This window comes from Lepidochelys olivacea, assembly GCF_965140295.1.
Source record: "Lepidochelys olivacea isolate rLepOli2 genome assembly, chromosome: 7".
NCBI classification, from domain to species: domain Eukaryota; kingdom Metazoa; phylum Chordata; order Testudines; family Cheloniidae; genus Lepidochelys; species Lepidochelys olivacea.
The window spans coordinates 71,934,185-71,950,434 of NC_140417.1; the positions used below are offsets into that span (position 1 = coordinate 71,934,185).

Here is a 16,250-nt window from a genome sequence, read left to right on the forward strand (position 1 = left end):
TGCTGACAAATGAAGTATATCCACTGGAATCCAGTCTGCAGCTGCTGCATGGTTGGGCCCTCTAGGACATGGACAGCACAGGGCAAATTATTCCCACCAAGGATCAGTCCTGCTCCCATCGACAATGGCTTCAATCCAGCAAAGCATGGAAGTGTGTGAGTAATCCTAGTGAAGGTAAGCATGTGCATACGTGCTGTGCTTTGGATCCAGAAAACGAGGCATGCTTTAGAGGGAACCACCTTTAGGAAGAGAGAGATTATTTCATTCTCCAGGATCAGTTGGTATTCTCTGCCTTTATTGACAGCTGCTAGCAAGAGTGCCTAGCTAGTGCAGTTGTGATAATGGGTATGGTGACATGGCTACCTGTCCACTGGAAATGGGACTGATCTCACCAAAGCTTCCAATTCACATTCAGTCCCAATGTACATAGGTCATGTCTGCCAGAAGAAAAAGTAACTTTGATCACACCTGAGTAGCAACATGGTTTATTTAAAAAAAAATCTTGGACAAAAATAAAAAGCACTTGTGTTAATTTATTACTAACTTCTGAGGGGGTTGTTTTGTGTGTGTGTGTGTGTTCTGTAAATTCAAAAACATCATTAAAGTACATTAGAGCATTCTTAAAGGGAAATAATTCTGCATCAAGCTGACAGCTAGAACACTGAAACATCTCCGTTTGGGAACTATTACCATTTGCCAAGTTCCTCTTATGTTTTGTTTATATGCACTTTCCAGTGTGGGTTTTTTTCCCCCCTGAATTTACTGAATAGATAGATATATTTGCGTAGCATGAAATACGCTTTTAACTGTCTGAAACAGAAAACAAAGTGGGGGGGAAAAAACTATTTCATTAATATTGTCTTTGGAGTACTTTTTTAAAAGTTTCAGGATGTTAATTATAAGTTATATAGCAGCTATAAATATGCATCAAAAACTTAACTGAAATCCAAACATTTAAAAAAACAAATCTTTAGGCCATCTCAAGAATAAAAAAACCATCGCTGGCTTCTGTCTATGATATTTTCTGTTGTAATTGATGACTGGCCTCCTTTAAAGTATTGATATTAAAGTATTGCTGGTTACTGTGCCGTGCATTTGTTTTGAGTTCGTACCCCCTTGTTTCTCAATGAAGCCAAAATCTAAAATAAATAAAACCCCCTCTTAGTTCTGGAAAGCAGAGGTGAAAGTTAGAGAATAAGACACATTTTAAAAAATTCAACTTTACCTGGCTTCTATATTCAAGCAGTGAAGAGTGGTTCATTAGGCAACCTGAGCACAGTGCAAACAACCGACCGACCCTGTGAGAGTGATGTTGATTCCTCCCAACCTTGTATCAGAAATGAGTCCCACAGCTCCTTGCAAAGTAATTGGTCTAATTAGGTGGTAGGAAGGAGCTTCTTTAAATTCCTCAGAAATTAAGACGTGTCATCCGCTTAACATCTTAACATCTGTTACTGTCTCTTGCACATTTCACCACCGCACAGGTCTGAAGGAGACTTTGCCTGTCCCTTTAGACGAAAAGAAACAAACCAAAACACCTTTGAAACAGAGAAAAAATTAGCCTTTTCTTCAGTGGGATGAAGCATGTCAGGCATTTCGCCCCATCTTTATTTCTCAATTTGGTGCATGTTTGCCTGGGTGAGTACGGCTTTCTCTTTGTTAATAAACAACTAGGAGGACATGGCATATCCTGCAGTAATCCTTACTGATGGGATAATGTGGTCCTGAAATTGTTTCCTGAGAGACTGATCACTGTGCAGGTTACCCCCTCCTCCTGTTTCCATTTTTGCAATTTCGTTTCAAATGGGCTATTTTGATTTTTAACTATGAGTGATTAGAATGACAACTAATTTGCTTTCTTTTTTTTTCTTTAACTTTGTTGTCTGGCAGCAAGTAAGTAACTATTTAATTATGGCTTATTGCTCATTCAGTAGGTGTAATTTGAAAATATGTTTAGAATATTGATTAGGTTATTACTTAGCCATTGGCCAGGTGTCAGGCATACACACACAGAGTGTATGAGAGCTGTATACATAAATGGTGAAGGGTTGTGAAGGTTACTTTGCAAGACGCAGTTGCTGAATGTTTGAGGCTCTTTAAACATATCCTGTTTAGTTTTTTTCCCCCTTACTCATATTCTTTAAATGCTGCTGTGCAGTATTTATATGAACTATTGGTAGATCACCACAGAGGAGCAATTTAACATATATACACCTCTATCCCGATATACCACTGTCCTCGGAAGCCAAAAAATCTTACCGCATTATAGGTGAAACCGCATTATATTGAACTTGCTTTGATCCACTGGAGCACGCAGCCCCGCACCCCCGGAGCTCTGCTTTATCGCGATATATCCGAATTCGTGTTATATCGGGTAGCGTTTTATCGGGATAGAGGGGTGTGTGCGTGTATGTATGTATGTATATATAAATTTAAAAGGTAAAAAGTTCATGAGTGTAATTGGATGTGTTACATGCAAACTCACATTATTTCCCAAAGGGCTCATCATTCTTTGTACAGAGAGAGAGGCAGGATAGGAAATCTAATTTACTGCAGTTTATGAAACGCTTTTCTTTGGGTTCTGCTTTGTTTTAATTGCAGCTCAGGCAAATTATGCCCCCTACTTCTTTGATAATGGAGCCAGCAGCACTAATGGGAACATGGCACTTCTCAGCCTTTCAGAAGACATACCTGTTGGTCAGTATCACTGTACATGTGTTCAAATAAATTCTAAAATTGCTGTCCTTTTTCGCCTGGATCATTACAAAGGAATGGGAAAGCATACCATTTATTTTGTTACGGTGTCCATTACATATGCCCAAAATGTTCTGTAGCTTTGCCTTTGATGCACTTAAATGTTGTTCTTTTTCTCCACATGGACCTCGCTTCATTTAAAATGACTTGTTTGGATGCAAACTGCATTTTGAAATCATTCTTCTTCTCTCCCACACAATTGGTCACCTGATTCACCCAGAGCATCTGAGCACAAGTGTTGGGAGGCCATAAATGATTTGTGATATTAAGAGACATTCTTGTCTGGCCAGGCAGATGTTTATGGGAAGAGAACAGAGTTGCTGATCATTATTAATGACCGCTTATATTCCTCATAGGAAAGCCCACAGCGCAAACTGTACACTGAAATGCAAGTAAGAGAGAACACACACCAGGTTTTTCTTCAAATAATGGTTATCCTTTTTATGTTTAAAGTAGAAATAGCTGAATATTTACTGTCACAATACTTTTGTGACTTTTTTTTTACTAACTGGGGGGAAAAAGTCCTTTTTGTATTGAAAATTTTGGAGGTTTTATTTCCCAACCAGCTCTACTTTAAAAATGTTATGGTTTAAAAAAAAAAAAATAGCACAGCAATGCATCCATATGCAGCACTGGGACTCTGTTTTGTGTTTACTCTTGTCTGGCTGTAGTTACTAACTTTTGAATGAGCCCCATAAAAGATAGGCCCTATCTGTTCTGGTTGGAATTAAAGTGAGTGAGATTTTTAAAAGTGCTCAGCATTGGCCTAATTCTGCTCCCATTGTCATCAGTGGGGCAACACCACACTTTGGAAAATCTCACCCTAAAGTTTCTTTGACATGTTTTTTAACAGGAGGTGTTTGTCATGGTGTAGGTGGGAAAAGTATCCCCATCCCAGTCTTGTTTGGAGTGCTATGTACTGGTTGCTTCTACTCCAGACACACCTGCATTTCAGTAGTGGTGAAAATATAGCCAGTGGAATTTCACACTAACAGGAAAGGACCTATGCAGCAAAAATGATCCTTCTCTTCCTTTTGGGAATGATGGCGTAGGTTCTCTTCAGTTCCTGCAGCTATAGGACAAAGGGCCACTCCCAGTGGGGGAAGACTACAGCAACAGCAGCCTGGTCTACACTTAAATTTTAGGTTGACATAGTTACATTGCTCAGGTGTGTGAAAAATCCACACCCCTGAGAGATGTAGCCATGCCAACTTAACCCCCAGTGTAGATGCAGGTAGGTCAATGGAAGAATGCTTCCATTGACCTAGCTACCACTGTTTGGGGAGGTGATGATCCTACAGTGATGGAAAAACCCTTTCCATCGCTGTAGGCCATGTCTACACTAAGAGGTTATGGCTGCATAGCTATGGTGCCATTGCTGTGCTGCTACAGTCCCCATAGTGTAGATGTGGTCTGAGTCTTCTTTACTCTTTGATGGGTTCTGTGACATGGGGGATCAGAGTTTCTTCTTCAGCTCTTCCCACCAATGGGAGAATGGCAACATCAACCAGAGAAGAGGGGAAGGAATGATAACCCCTTGGAATGCACCATTTAGCACATAGTTTATAGCAGGGGTGGCCAACCTGTGGCTCCGGAGCCACATGCGGCTCTTCAGAAGTTAATATGCGGCTCCTTGTATAGGCGCCGACTCCGGGGTTGGAGCTTCAGGTGCCAACTTTCCAACGTGCCGGGGGGTGCTCACTGCTCAACCCCTGGCTCTGCCACAGGCCCTGCCCCCACTCCACCCCTTTCTACTCCCTCCCCTGAGCCTGCTGTGCCCTCACTCCTCCCCCACCCCCAGAGTTTCCTGCACGCTACGAAACAGCTGATTGGGAGGTGCGGGGAAGGAGGGGGAGGCGCTGATCGGTGGAGCTGCCAGTGGGTGGGAGGCTCTGGGGGCTGGGGAGAGGTGCTGCTGATATATTACTGTGGCTCTTTGGAAATGTACATTGGTAAATTCTGGCTCCTGTTCAGGCTCAGGTTGGCTACTGCTGGCTTATAGTGTTAAGTGATGCATTTTCCAATGGAATTAGCTCAGCTGGAGCCTGCCCATGGTGAACCTGAGTTTCACTATAAGCAGGCTGAAGCTGCCGTGCCAGTGGGAATTTGCTCTGACTCCAGCGATCGAAGGCCAGCACCAGTGTACCCACACCAAGCAAACCCCCAGTGCAGTCAGGAAAGTTGTGATTTGCACCAGTGGATACTACCCCTGACATTCAGGTAGATCCCAGCTTTTCTTGTCTACATTTGGGGTTTGTTCTGGGGAAGCTACATCAGTGGCTGACCAGTGACTACTGAAATCAAGCCAAGATCCCAACAGAGACCAAGCCTATAAGAGGACTGAAAATCCATTAGTGTACAATAAAGCAAAATGGGACTCTCGTGCCATTTCAGACTGGGTGAAATTCACCCAGATGCTAAGGGCTCCCTCAAAAATAATCAAATCACTTAAACCCCAGGCAGAAGCTGCAAGTTGGTAGGAGGTTAGGGGAAAGAGAGAGGGAGCTGTTTTTTCGGTTTAGATCTCAGGTGGTCTCAGAGTCCCAGCTAGAAGTGCCTCTCTGATAGGCAACTAGCTAGGCTCAGAAATTTAAGATGATGCGGGCAGCTCTCATAAGAGGAGACATAGGATTGCTGTCCAGAAGCCAGGAGATGGTGGCCCTGCCATTTAGGTGCTTCTCCGAGCCTCTTTGTTCTGAGATTTCCTTATCTGAGTGGGCTAGAAGTAGTGTGAAAATACCTTTTCTGGCAGTACTTTGGTATGTTCCTTTCCAGTCTTGCTTAGAACTTGGATGTGCCATGAAGAAAAATGAGAAAATAAAATCAAAGTAAAACAAATTTACCTGCAGGCCAATTCAATGCATGCTTCTGTTACTAATTTAACAGATAGTCTAGATGTGTAATGGGTTGAAAAAACTCAGAGTAATTTCAATGGTTCACTGTCAAACAGGAAGGAAATATCTAGTGAGGTCCCACAGGGGACTGTCCTAGGTCCAGAGCTATTCAATATTTCTATCAACTTAAATGTTGGAGTTGAGAGTATGATTAAATATTTTATGGATGACACCAAGCTGGAAGGAGTTGCAAGCACTTTGGAGGACAGGATTAGAGTTCAAATGACCTTGAAAAATTGGAGAATTGGGCTGAAATCAATTAGATGAAATTCAGTAAAGACACGGTCAAAGTACTTCCCTTAGGAAGGAAACATCAAATGCGCAACGACAAAATGGGGGATAATGGGCAAGGTGGTAGTCCTGCAGACAAACATCTGGGGTGATAGTGGATCTCAGGCTGAATGTGAGTCAACAGTGTGATGCAGTTGTGAAAAAGGCAAACATCATTCTGGGGTGTATTAAGAGTCAGACACGGGAGGTAATTGCTCCCATCTCTTGGCACTGGTAAGACCTCAGCTGAGTACTGTGTCCAGTTTGGGGTACCACACCTTAAGAAAGATGTGGAGAGACCAGAGGAAAACTACAAAAAAGGTAAAAGGTTTAGAAACTCCGACCTATGATGAAAGGTTGAAAGAACTGGGCATGTGAAGTTTAGAGAGGATAAGGCTGAGGGGGGACCTGATAACAATCTTCAAATATGTAAAAGATTGTTATGAAGAGGACGGTGATCAATTGTTCTCCATGTCCACTGAGGCTAGGACAAGAAGTAATTGGTTTAGTTTGCAGGAAGGGAGATTTAGGTTGGATATTAGGAAAAACCTTCTAACTGTACTGATACTATAAGCACCTGAACAAGTTACCAAAGGAGGTTGTGGAATCCCCATCACTGGAGGTTTTTAAGAATAGGTTGGACACCTGTCGGGGATGGTCTAGGTATACTTGGTCCTGCCTCAGCACATGGGGGCTGCACGAGAAGAACTCTTGATGTCCCTTTCAGCCCTACATTTCTATGATTTTATTATTCTAAGGCTCCCCCATATGAAGGATCCATGTGGGGCAGCTGCTTCAGTGCTAATGTGCCGTTTGAGCGCTGCCTATGTGCTGAGTGCTACACTAAGCAAAGATTTCTGCCCTCACCGAGGTTGCGGCCAAAGGGCCAGATTGTGGCTTTATTAGTTACTCTTGTATTTTCCCCTGTCCCTGTATGAATAATACTCTATTTGCTTCTGTTTATGACAGGAGGGGGCTGTTTGCTTGAACCCACAGATAGGATTATGGTTGGATTTTTAATTTATTTTTTTCAGCAAGTGGAGTCAGCGTGTCTAGGATAGATTTTTAATTGGCATTAACAGTGTGCTGGGAAGTGTTCCCAGGGTGTTAATGATATGGAGAGCTTGTGCATTCATATGTAACTCATCCAATATTAGGAGCTGAGACTGAACTGGAAGAGAAATTGCAATCAAACAATTCAATTTCAGTGGCACATTAACTACCCAGTAGTCACATAAACAAGTGTATCAGTTATACCCAAAAAACCAGCTCAGGAAACAGTGGGGCATAAAGATCAATCAACCCCATTGTTTCCTATTGGGAGACCTCAGCAATCGCAAACTTGACATGAATGTCAATGTTTCGTATTACCTTCAGCAGTAGAAATTTCCTGCTGCCCTTATAAGAAAGTCCCTAAAAACTGCAGCAGGTAAAATTCTTCAATTACCATAAGAGATTTTGATATGATTAGTGCATAGGTTTGCAAAGAAGATGCCAGATTGTATGGCTAATATTTGATTTACAGTGGTGTTCCCTCCATGCAGATCCTCTTCCCTCTGCCCCCCCCCCCCACTTCCCGCCCACAAAGGATGAAAACTGTGCAAAGGATGAAAACCTTACTGGGTTTTTGTTCACTCAGTTTCCATCCTGCAGATACTTCGGTGGGAAGGGATGGATTTGCACAAGTTCAGGTTGAAATACATTCTCACACACTTGCATAAAAGTCTTCTTTTGTAGCCCTTATGCTGCATTGTCTACTGGATGGTCATGTGTTTCTTGGGAGTGATATTATTATTGTTATTTATTTGTATTGGGGCAGTTCCTAGGAGTCCCGATGATGGAACAGGGCCCCATTGTGTTAGGTGCTATACAAACACAATAAAAAGGAGATCCCTGCCTGAAAGAGTAGTTTGTGTATGAGACTGGAAGCCAGGATTTCTAGGTTGCCAGTGGGTTGCTGTGAGATCTTGGGCCTCTTTAACTCAGTTTCCCCATCTGTACAATGGGTATATTATTTGCTGCACAGTGGTATTGTTGGGCTTAATTAAAGTTATTTGATTTCCATAGATGAAAGGTATCCTGTATTGCAAATGTCAAGTGCTATTTTTATCACTAATGTTCATGGCATCTGAAACTCCCAGTATAGCTTTTTAAACAGATAATACAACTGGAACAGCTGCCACAGACAGACAAATGTGCTAGAAACTCACAGCAGGATGTCTCAGAGAGGCAGAAGAAATCAGCTGGAAGGCAGAAAAACAGTTACGCATTTGGAGAGGAAATAGACAGCACAGAGATATATCAGGTTGAAGAGACCAAGAGAGTGAGAAATATAACAGTGAGGCAATTAAAAAGTGGAAAGTTATAATGACATGAAAAAAGAGTGAGAAAAAGACTGCATTGACACTGAAGTCAATGGAGTTAATCCAGATATATGCCTGTAGAAATGAGAGCAGAATCTATCCTGAAACGTGTTTAACATCAAGACAAAGATTTTCAAAAACCGGAACATTTGAAATCAATGGGAGCTGCTGGATGTTCATCTCTTTTGCAAATCAGCTCCCTTATACAGTCCGGATGTAGACACCTCACTGTAACACCCCATTTTTTGAGAAAAATCTCAGACCAAGGTTTTTCTTTTTCCCCCTTTATTTTATTTTGCAGTAAAGCAAAAATAACTCCTTGACTCTTCTGTGCCTTTTCCTAGTTACTTGGTGAATCACAAAGTTATATTTATAATTTTCCTGGGAATTTTTAAATGGAAAAGCCCCAGGAAAACATTTGGTTTGCAATTTTGTGCGCCTGTTTTCCAAACTCTACATACTCCCTGGGGATGAGTTAAGCTGAATCTTGGCAGTGTGTATTACCAGCATTCCTCTGGTCCCTCTGTTACTCTTTGCAAAATTTAAACTTTTACTTTAAGAAAACACCACTTTTTTAGCACTTCCAATAGCAGAGATTGCCATACAAATGAGACCTGATGCAGTGTAGTCTGACTGAATCTTCCACTAGCCTCTCAAAATAATCCCTCTATCCTTGCGGCTAACCAAATGTGCTGAGTGTCAGCATCAGATGCCATGTTGCCTGATGTTCCACAGCCCTTTAGCCTTTTGCTCCATTGTGTTGTGCCTGTGATAGGTTTAATTTCTGTATCTGAAGAGTGAGCAAGTGATCATAGAATCATAGAATATCAGAGTTGGAAGGGACCTCAGGAGGTCATCTAGTCCAACCCCCTGCTCAAAGCAGGACCAGTCCCCAATTTTTGCCCCAGATCCCTAAATGGCCACCTCAAGCATTGAACTCCCAACCCTGGGTTTAGCAGGCCAATGCTCAAACCACTGAGCTATCCGTGATCTTTGAAAAGCTTTTATTACAAAACCCGAGAAAATACAACAAAACATTTATGGTGCATAGTTGCTACTGACAGCATCACAATCCACAGCACATCAACTGTAGTTAAGGAGCTAGTAACCTGCAGCAGCATTGTCTGTCTCTGCTGCTAAAATAACCACGTGTGCTCGAGTGCAGATATCAAAAAGATACTGGACCTCTGCGTGATCTTAAGCTGCTTTATAACTTAGGGTGAAAATCTTGCAAAACTCAGTGTTTCTGAATGGTTTTAACCAGGAACCAGGCAAAACTTGGTGGTTTCATCTGACAATACACACTAACCTTGTGTGAATCCTTAAATCTGGAGCCCACCTCTGCCACGTTTATTTTTAGGAGAGTACAGTTCACCTCTTGGGCTGTGCTTAGATCATTCATGCTGCCACTGACAGAGCCAGGAAAAAAAATCTTCCTTCTAATCACCTTGCCAAAGAACTTCCTCAGCCACGATCCTTTCTTTAGGAGAAGGAGCTATGACTTTTTGTGGGCTGTCTGTTGTATAAGCAAATTTCACTGTTTACCCAGCCGGTAGAGTTACTCAGCTACAATACTTTTGCCACAATATAAAACATATGTTTCCATAAGCGTGGTTTTATGTACTGAAGCCTCAGAATTTCAAGGGAGAAAAGTTCTGAGCATAATTTTCAGAGTTGTTTGCCGGGTTTTTTTATGTGGTTCTGACTTGAAAGAATGATCTTCCCAGTGCATTGGACTGGACCACAGGACTCCTGAGTTTTACTTCTGTCTCTGGCACTAACTTGTCGTATGATCTTGGGCAACTCACATAACATGTTTGTGCCTCGGTTTACCCACCTGGAAAATGGGGATAACACCACCTGCCAGGCCCAGTTAATTGACATTTGAAAAGTATTTTAAGATCCTTGCATGAAGGGAGTGCTATATAAATTCAAAGTAGGATAATGGACTTTCAAGGATGTTGCCCAGTAAATGCCCCACAATGTTTTGAAAATGCAGCCCCTCAGGAAATGTCACTATTGATAAAAGGAGTCACTTCACCACACAAGTTGGCACCGTCTTCTCAAGTATTTAAAAATAGAAATAATATCTCTTTTGACCATCTTGTAGGCGAATTAGACTGATTAGTTTATAGGATTTATTCGTTTGTGTGCGAGTAAGTGGGTGGGTGGGTGCGTTGTGTGAAGAATTTAAATGCAGGGAAAGCTAAGTGGAAGAGAGGATGCTGACGTTTATTTAGTTCTGAGACTGGGTAAGACTGGTCATTCTGATATCTCTGTCGGGAGAGTTCCATAGTCCAGGTCCAGCTCTTGTGGAAGTTGTCTTCAGCATTCACAGAGCTCCCCATACTGACTGACAGTTCCATTGTTCCAATGAGGCATAGCTGTCCTGTGAGGATGGGCAGCAGTCTTCCTGTCAGCTGCAGATGGAAGTGGGCATTTTAATGCTCCCATGGCTGGCTGGGCATCGAATAGCATTGAGGACCCCAATGGTGTGGACCAGCTTAACAATCTGAGGACAGTTACCCTCAATAATGGGGAATATTACAGAGGATACAAATTATTCAGAGCTCTTACTTCTTCCTACCAGCATCACCACAGCCTTGTTTGGGTTCCGGGTTAGTCAGCTACTCTTCTTCCAAATGAACAATATGAGGGGAGAGGATTGAACTTTGTGGTATTCTGCAGCTGAGGGGTCTGGAAGGGGAGGACCAGTTACCCGCACTGATTATCCGGGTTTAACCAATAGGCAGAAAATTATGAATTATAACTATTGAACTGTATACGTATGATGTGGGTTTGTTTCTGACCTTAAACTCTGAGACTCTAGGAATACATTCCTAGAAATCGGAGCTGGTTCACAAAACTTCACTAACCATAAAAAGGAGCTAAATGCATAAGAAATAGTTCATTGAAAACATACCCTGGTTGAAGTTACCATTGGGAAGTCTTGTGGAATGACTAAATCTATTTTTTCAGGTACACATGTGTACACTCTAAATGGAACCGACCCAGAAGGAGATCCTGTGACCTACGGAATGACTTATGAAGCTGGGTCAAGAAGTTACTTTGCCATTGACACAAACTTTGGAAATGTCACCTTGATTGAGGCCCTTGATAGAGAGGTAAAGCATAATGAAATGGTACCCATCTGCATGTTTCTATAATGGATTCAAGTTCTTAATTTGATTAATAGTTTTAAGGGAGAGTGTCAGTTCATACCCTAGTGTAAATGGTAACTTGAAATCTTTCAGTCATGATTTGAGGACTTGAGTTACTCAGTCAGAGGTTATGGGTCTGTTACAGGCAAGGGTGGGTGAGGTTCTGTGGCCCGCAATGTGCGGAAGGTCAGACTAGATGATCACGATGGTCCCTTCTGGCCATAAAGTCTGAGTCTGTTTGGCTTCCAAATCATGTAAACTTATTCTGCAGTTTAATTCTATCCATATTAACATAATACAGTATATTATTGCACTTGTCACCTCCTTTTCCACTGCTTCTACTACAGAATCTTGGAGTACCCAACTGTTAAACTCTTGCCAAATAGAAAATTCAGTATTTATTACTACTCTGTTTTCTGTCTAGTTCCTGATGCAGCTAAGGTTCTCTAATCCTTGGAAATGGAGTCTGAATTTCTTTAGGATTCTCCCAGATGTAGGATGAGTCAGGTTCTCTGTAATTACTTTTCAAGGACAGATTGATTATGTACCAAAGATGAATATTGCTCTGCATATATGCTCTTTCCCACATACACACAAGCATGTTTTCCTAGGTGTCGGATCCCCAATTAAGTGCTAGACTGCTGCTGTTGAATTTCCTTAAATGTTTCGTTTGGGACTGATTACAAATAATAGAAATAAAAGTCACTAAAATGGGTTAAGAAACATGTATCCAGTTAAATGAAAGCCCTTCCTTTCAGCTCAGATAGTCCCACCAAACACGGCATATTAGGCAACCTTGTTTCAAGATCAGATGCTCTAAACTCCTGATTTGACCTGTTTTGGGGGGAAATCCTTTTCAGGTGAGACTGCCCAATATTTATGAAATCCCTTAAACTACTGTACATCAGGTGAGCAGAAGTTTCACACAATACCTTTTTAGTTAGCATTTTCTTGAAAAATGCAAAGGTTGGCTTCCAGCAGCTCACACATAGGAATTGCTAGATCAAATTGCATGGTCCATAGAGTCCAGCATCCTGTCTTCAACAATGACCAACATTGGATGCCTTAGAGGGAAATGCAAGAAATCCCACAAAATGCCAATGTGGGCTAATTTCCTCCACCTCCCACCCCGCCCCCATGGAAGACTCATCCTAATCACAAATAGTTAGAGATCGGTTTATGCCCCAAAAGGCTTTATTTCCTTTCCAATACTCTTTCTGTTAGTGTTAACGGTTAGACTCTGGGTATTCTTGCAATCCATTTTAATACGCAAACCCTCCTTGAATAATCTTGCTAAATACTGAACCTCTGTTTAAATGAATTGTCTTTGTTTGCAGAAAGAAGATGAGATTGAAGTTATAGTCAGTATTTCAGATGGCCTGAGTACAGTGAGTATTCACATGTGCCAAAGCTTGTCAAACTCACCTTTTCTGCATTAGCCACCTTTCAGACAGTATCTTGTTATATAAGAAAACATGGTCCAATGAGGGTCTTATGCTACTTATGCTCTTTGATGAAATCACAGTAACTCAGACCTAAGTCCAACTCCTTGCAGTCATTTCAAACTGATTTTGGATTCTGTGGTCCAAGGCAAAAGTCTGACTCAAAGTAGGCTGTAAAACCATAGTGGCTTTTCATACAAGGTGTCACCTTAGGCTGAGACCACAGTGGGTCTCAAGCCCAAAGAAGAGTAGGGCCTGGTCAATTTTTGGAGACCTATAATGAAAAATTCAGTGTTGCAGGAATTAGTGTTGGAGAGTCCGTAGCTGGCATTCCTCCCTCTGAGTCACTGCTGAACTTACATGGCATGGCATTGCACTAAGAAGCTCCGTGTTGCTTGGGGTGCTGTTTTTGTTTCTTTGTTTTGTTTTCTTTCTTTTTTGTTGAAGCTCTGATCATTTCTGATTATTAAGGCCCTGATGTCATTTTCACAAGAGTAATTGAAGTGACTGCACCAATATCCTGACCTAATTCCACTATGAGACCCATACGTTTCCCTGTTGTTTTTATTTGCTTTAAAGATAGGAAGGATGGTTTTATTATTAAAGCACAGGACTGGTGGTCAGAAAACTTGGCTTTTATTTCTGGAGGTGCCACAAAACTATCCATAGGAACTTGGACAAGTCACATAGGCCCAGATCTTCAAAGGTATTTCAGCACCTAACTCCCATTGATTTCAATGGAAGTTAGGCACCAACATAACTTTGAGGATCTGGGCCTTAATCTCTGTTTTCATTTTCTCATCTGTAAAACTGGAATAATGATACTCTGCAATGCTTCCTTACTCAGAGAAGTATAGGGAGAATAAATGTTTAGGAGGCTCAGCTATAATGAGCAGTGCCATAGGAATCTCCTTAAATAAAAGTATCTGGATGAAGTATACATCTTTACTTCACAAAAAATGGTGCAGGTTTGCTAGGAATTGATGTTAGCTACTGCATTCCATCCCAGAAGGGGCTCCTTTATATTGGATGTCAGAGTGATCTCTCTAGGTATAAATGGGGCCAGATTTTCAAAGTTGGCTGCATGCATTTGCACACACCCAATTAATGCACACTAACACCAGTGGCATCAAATGAGGTATCTGTGCACATCATAGCCAGCTAGGCACCTAGGTAGCCTTGCCTATGCACAGATATCTCATTTGTGTGCATGCATCAGGTACGTTTGAAGCTCTTGAAGAGTCTAGTAAGTGTGAAACTAATTTTGAAAATCAGCCCCATAATCTGTTGTTCAGAGAGTGCCCTGAGACTTTTGAAAGTCATTATATACATCAATAAATAATAATCTCAGGGAAAGCTTTACATTGCTTTTCTTTTTTTTTCTTTTTTGGCGGGGCGGGAGAATTCTTTAAGAAGCCCGTGATGTTCCCCCTTCCCATTTTCCTACTGAATGATGGTAGTTTGAGGACATTCCATAAAAAAGCAGTTTTTCACTGCTATTGAACTCCTTAGCCAGTCGGGATCATAGTACGCAAATGAACAAGTGTATGGTGTAATTTAGTTTATTTCAATAAGTGTTCATCATATTCCACTCCAGGTTGCTGAAAAAGTCCGAATCCTTGTTACAGATGCTAATGACGAGAGTCCAGAGTTTATCAACACACCTTACATAGTCCAAGTCCCAGAGGTTGGTTGAGGTTTTTTTTCAATGCTACAAGTACGTTTGAACGGGGAGCAGGGAAAAGGAGTGAATGTGTTTTCTGTAACATACCATCACTAATGTGATTAGCTCAGTGTTTAGCTGGTTAGGTTTTGAGTATCACTAAAGCGTACAGTTAATGAGGAAGTCATGCTGTGGGAAACCTGTGATGTTTATTTGCACAATATTTTCCACAGGAAGCCTGCTGCTCCTCCTCCCATTGAAGTCAATGAGGATTTTACCACTGACTTCAATGGGAGACATCATTTCTCTGTCTCCTTGACCCCTAAACAGACATTTCTCTCCTCCTGTTTCTGCTCCAGACTTTCCCTTATTTTTAATATATTTTCTTCCTCTTTCATCCCATGATTTCCCTCACTTTCATCCCTACTCATACATGTGCCCATTCACTCTCCATCCCATTCTGGGTTTCATTCTCCCCTCCCTTTCAGTTGCTTTTCCTTCTACTTTCTGAATCCCCCATTCCCACCTGCTTTTCTTTTTTTGGTTTCTCATTCCTTTGCTGCTTTCCAGCTCTCTATCATTCATTCCTCATTTCTTGCCTCTCTCATCTTTTACCTCCCATTACTCTGCCAGTCCCCCTGATTCTAGTAACTGTTTTGATTCACAGAACACTCCCTCAGGGAGCAGTATCTTTAAGATCGAGGCAGCGGACAAAGACACGGGTTCTGGGGGAAGTATCACCTACTTCTTGCAGGTATGGGCATCACATGTATGTTTAAAAATAGTCTCATTTACTGAGGTGTTCAGGCCCCAGGAGGATAAAAACAAGGCCATGTTGCTTGTTAGAAGTGTCACCGTAGCAGTAGGAGTGATCCCAGACAATGCATGAGATAAATAGATTCTAAATTAATATGCACCTCCTAGGAAAAGGCTGGAGCTGGTTGACTGTGGACTGGGAACTGTTAGCATTCAGCTTCACTTCAGGATTCAGTCATCTTCAGCCCTCCTCCTGCCTTCTCTGATCCCTCCTCAGCCTTTCTCAGCAGCTTCTAGCCACACGTGGTTCTCCGCAGTGCTTCAGCTACAACATTCCTTCTGCTTCTCAGTGAAGTCAGTGTTGTCTCTCCTGGCTACCTCTTAGGCGTGGTCTACACACACATTGTATAGCAGTATAGTTAGTTGGTTTTAGGGGAGTGTGTTTTTTGTTTGTTTGTTTTGTTTTTATTGTAGTAGTTCTACTGGTACAACCTCTAGTGTAGATGCAGTTAGATCAGAAAGAGGTGCCTTAGACCCGCATAGATTATTTCCCTTCCTGTATGGGAATAAGTTATACCAGTATAAGTACGTGTACACCAATAGAACTGCGTGCACAGTAGGGGGGAGGTACTGCTTTAACTATGCCAGGATAACTAATGCAGTGCAACTTTTATACTAAATAAGTCTTTAGTGTGGGAGGAGGAAACAACACTGCTGAATTGTCAGGTGAGTCAGAAAACCTCTGTTGCACTCCTGTTAACTCTGGATAAGAGTCAGACAGCTGAGAAAGTCAGCAGAGAAAGAGCTCTCATATGACTGGGTCTGCATTGCGATCTGATGGTGCAGTAGGGTTCATCTGCCAAAAAACTAATACATACAGCTAAATATTTTTCTATTACCTCCATCGTATATATTCACACGTCCTTTCACTTTTGCTGCCCTCCTCC

The 16,250-nt window shown here is 41.8% G+C and overlaps 1 protein-coding gene across 1 annotated transcript in view; it reads left to right on the forward strand.

Annotated features, from left to right (window-relative positions):
• Positions 1–2,642: 2,642 nt before the first annotated feature.
• Positions 2,643–16,250, forward strand: part of CDHR1 (cadherin related family member 1) — a 52,619-nt gene continuing 39,011 nt past the window's right edge. The window contains exons 1-5 of the mRNA XM_084632844.1: positions 2,643–2,697; positions 11,261–11,406; positions 12,780–12,830; positions 14,482–14,571; positions 15,215–15,301. Of these exons, the coding sequence (XP_084488970.1) occupies positions 2,661–2,697; positions 11,261–11,406; positions 12,780–12,830; positions 14,482–14,571; positions 15,215–15,301 (411 nt within the window). The 5' untranslated portion in view covers positions 2,643–2,660. The remainder of the gene's footprint in view (positions 2,698–11,260; positions 11,407–12,779; positions 12,831–14,481; positions 14,572–15,214; positions 15,302–16,250) is intronic.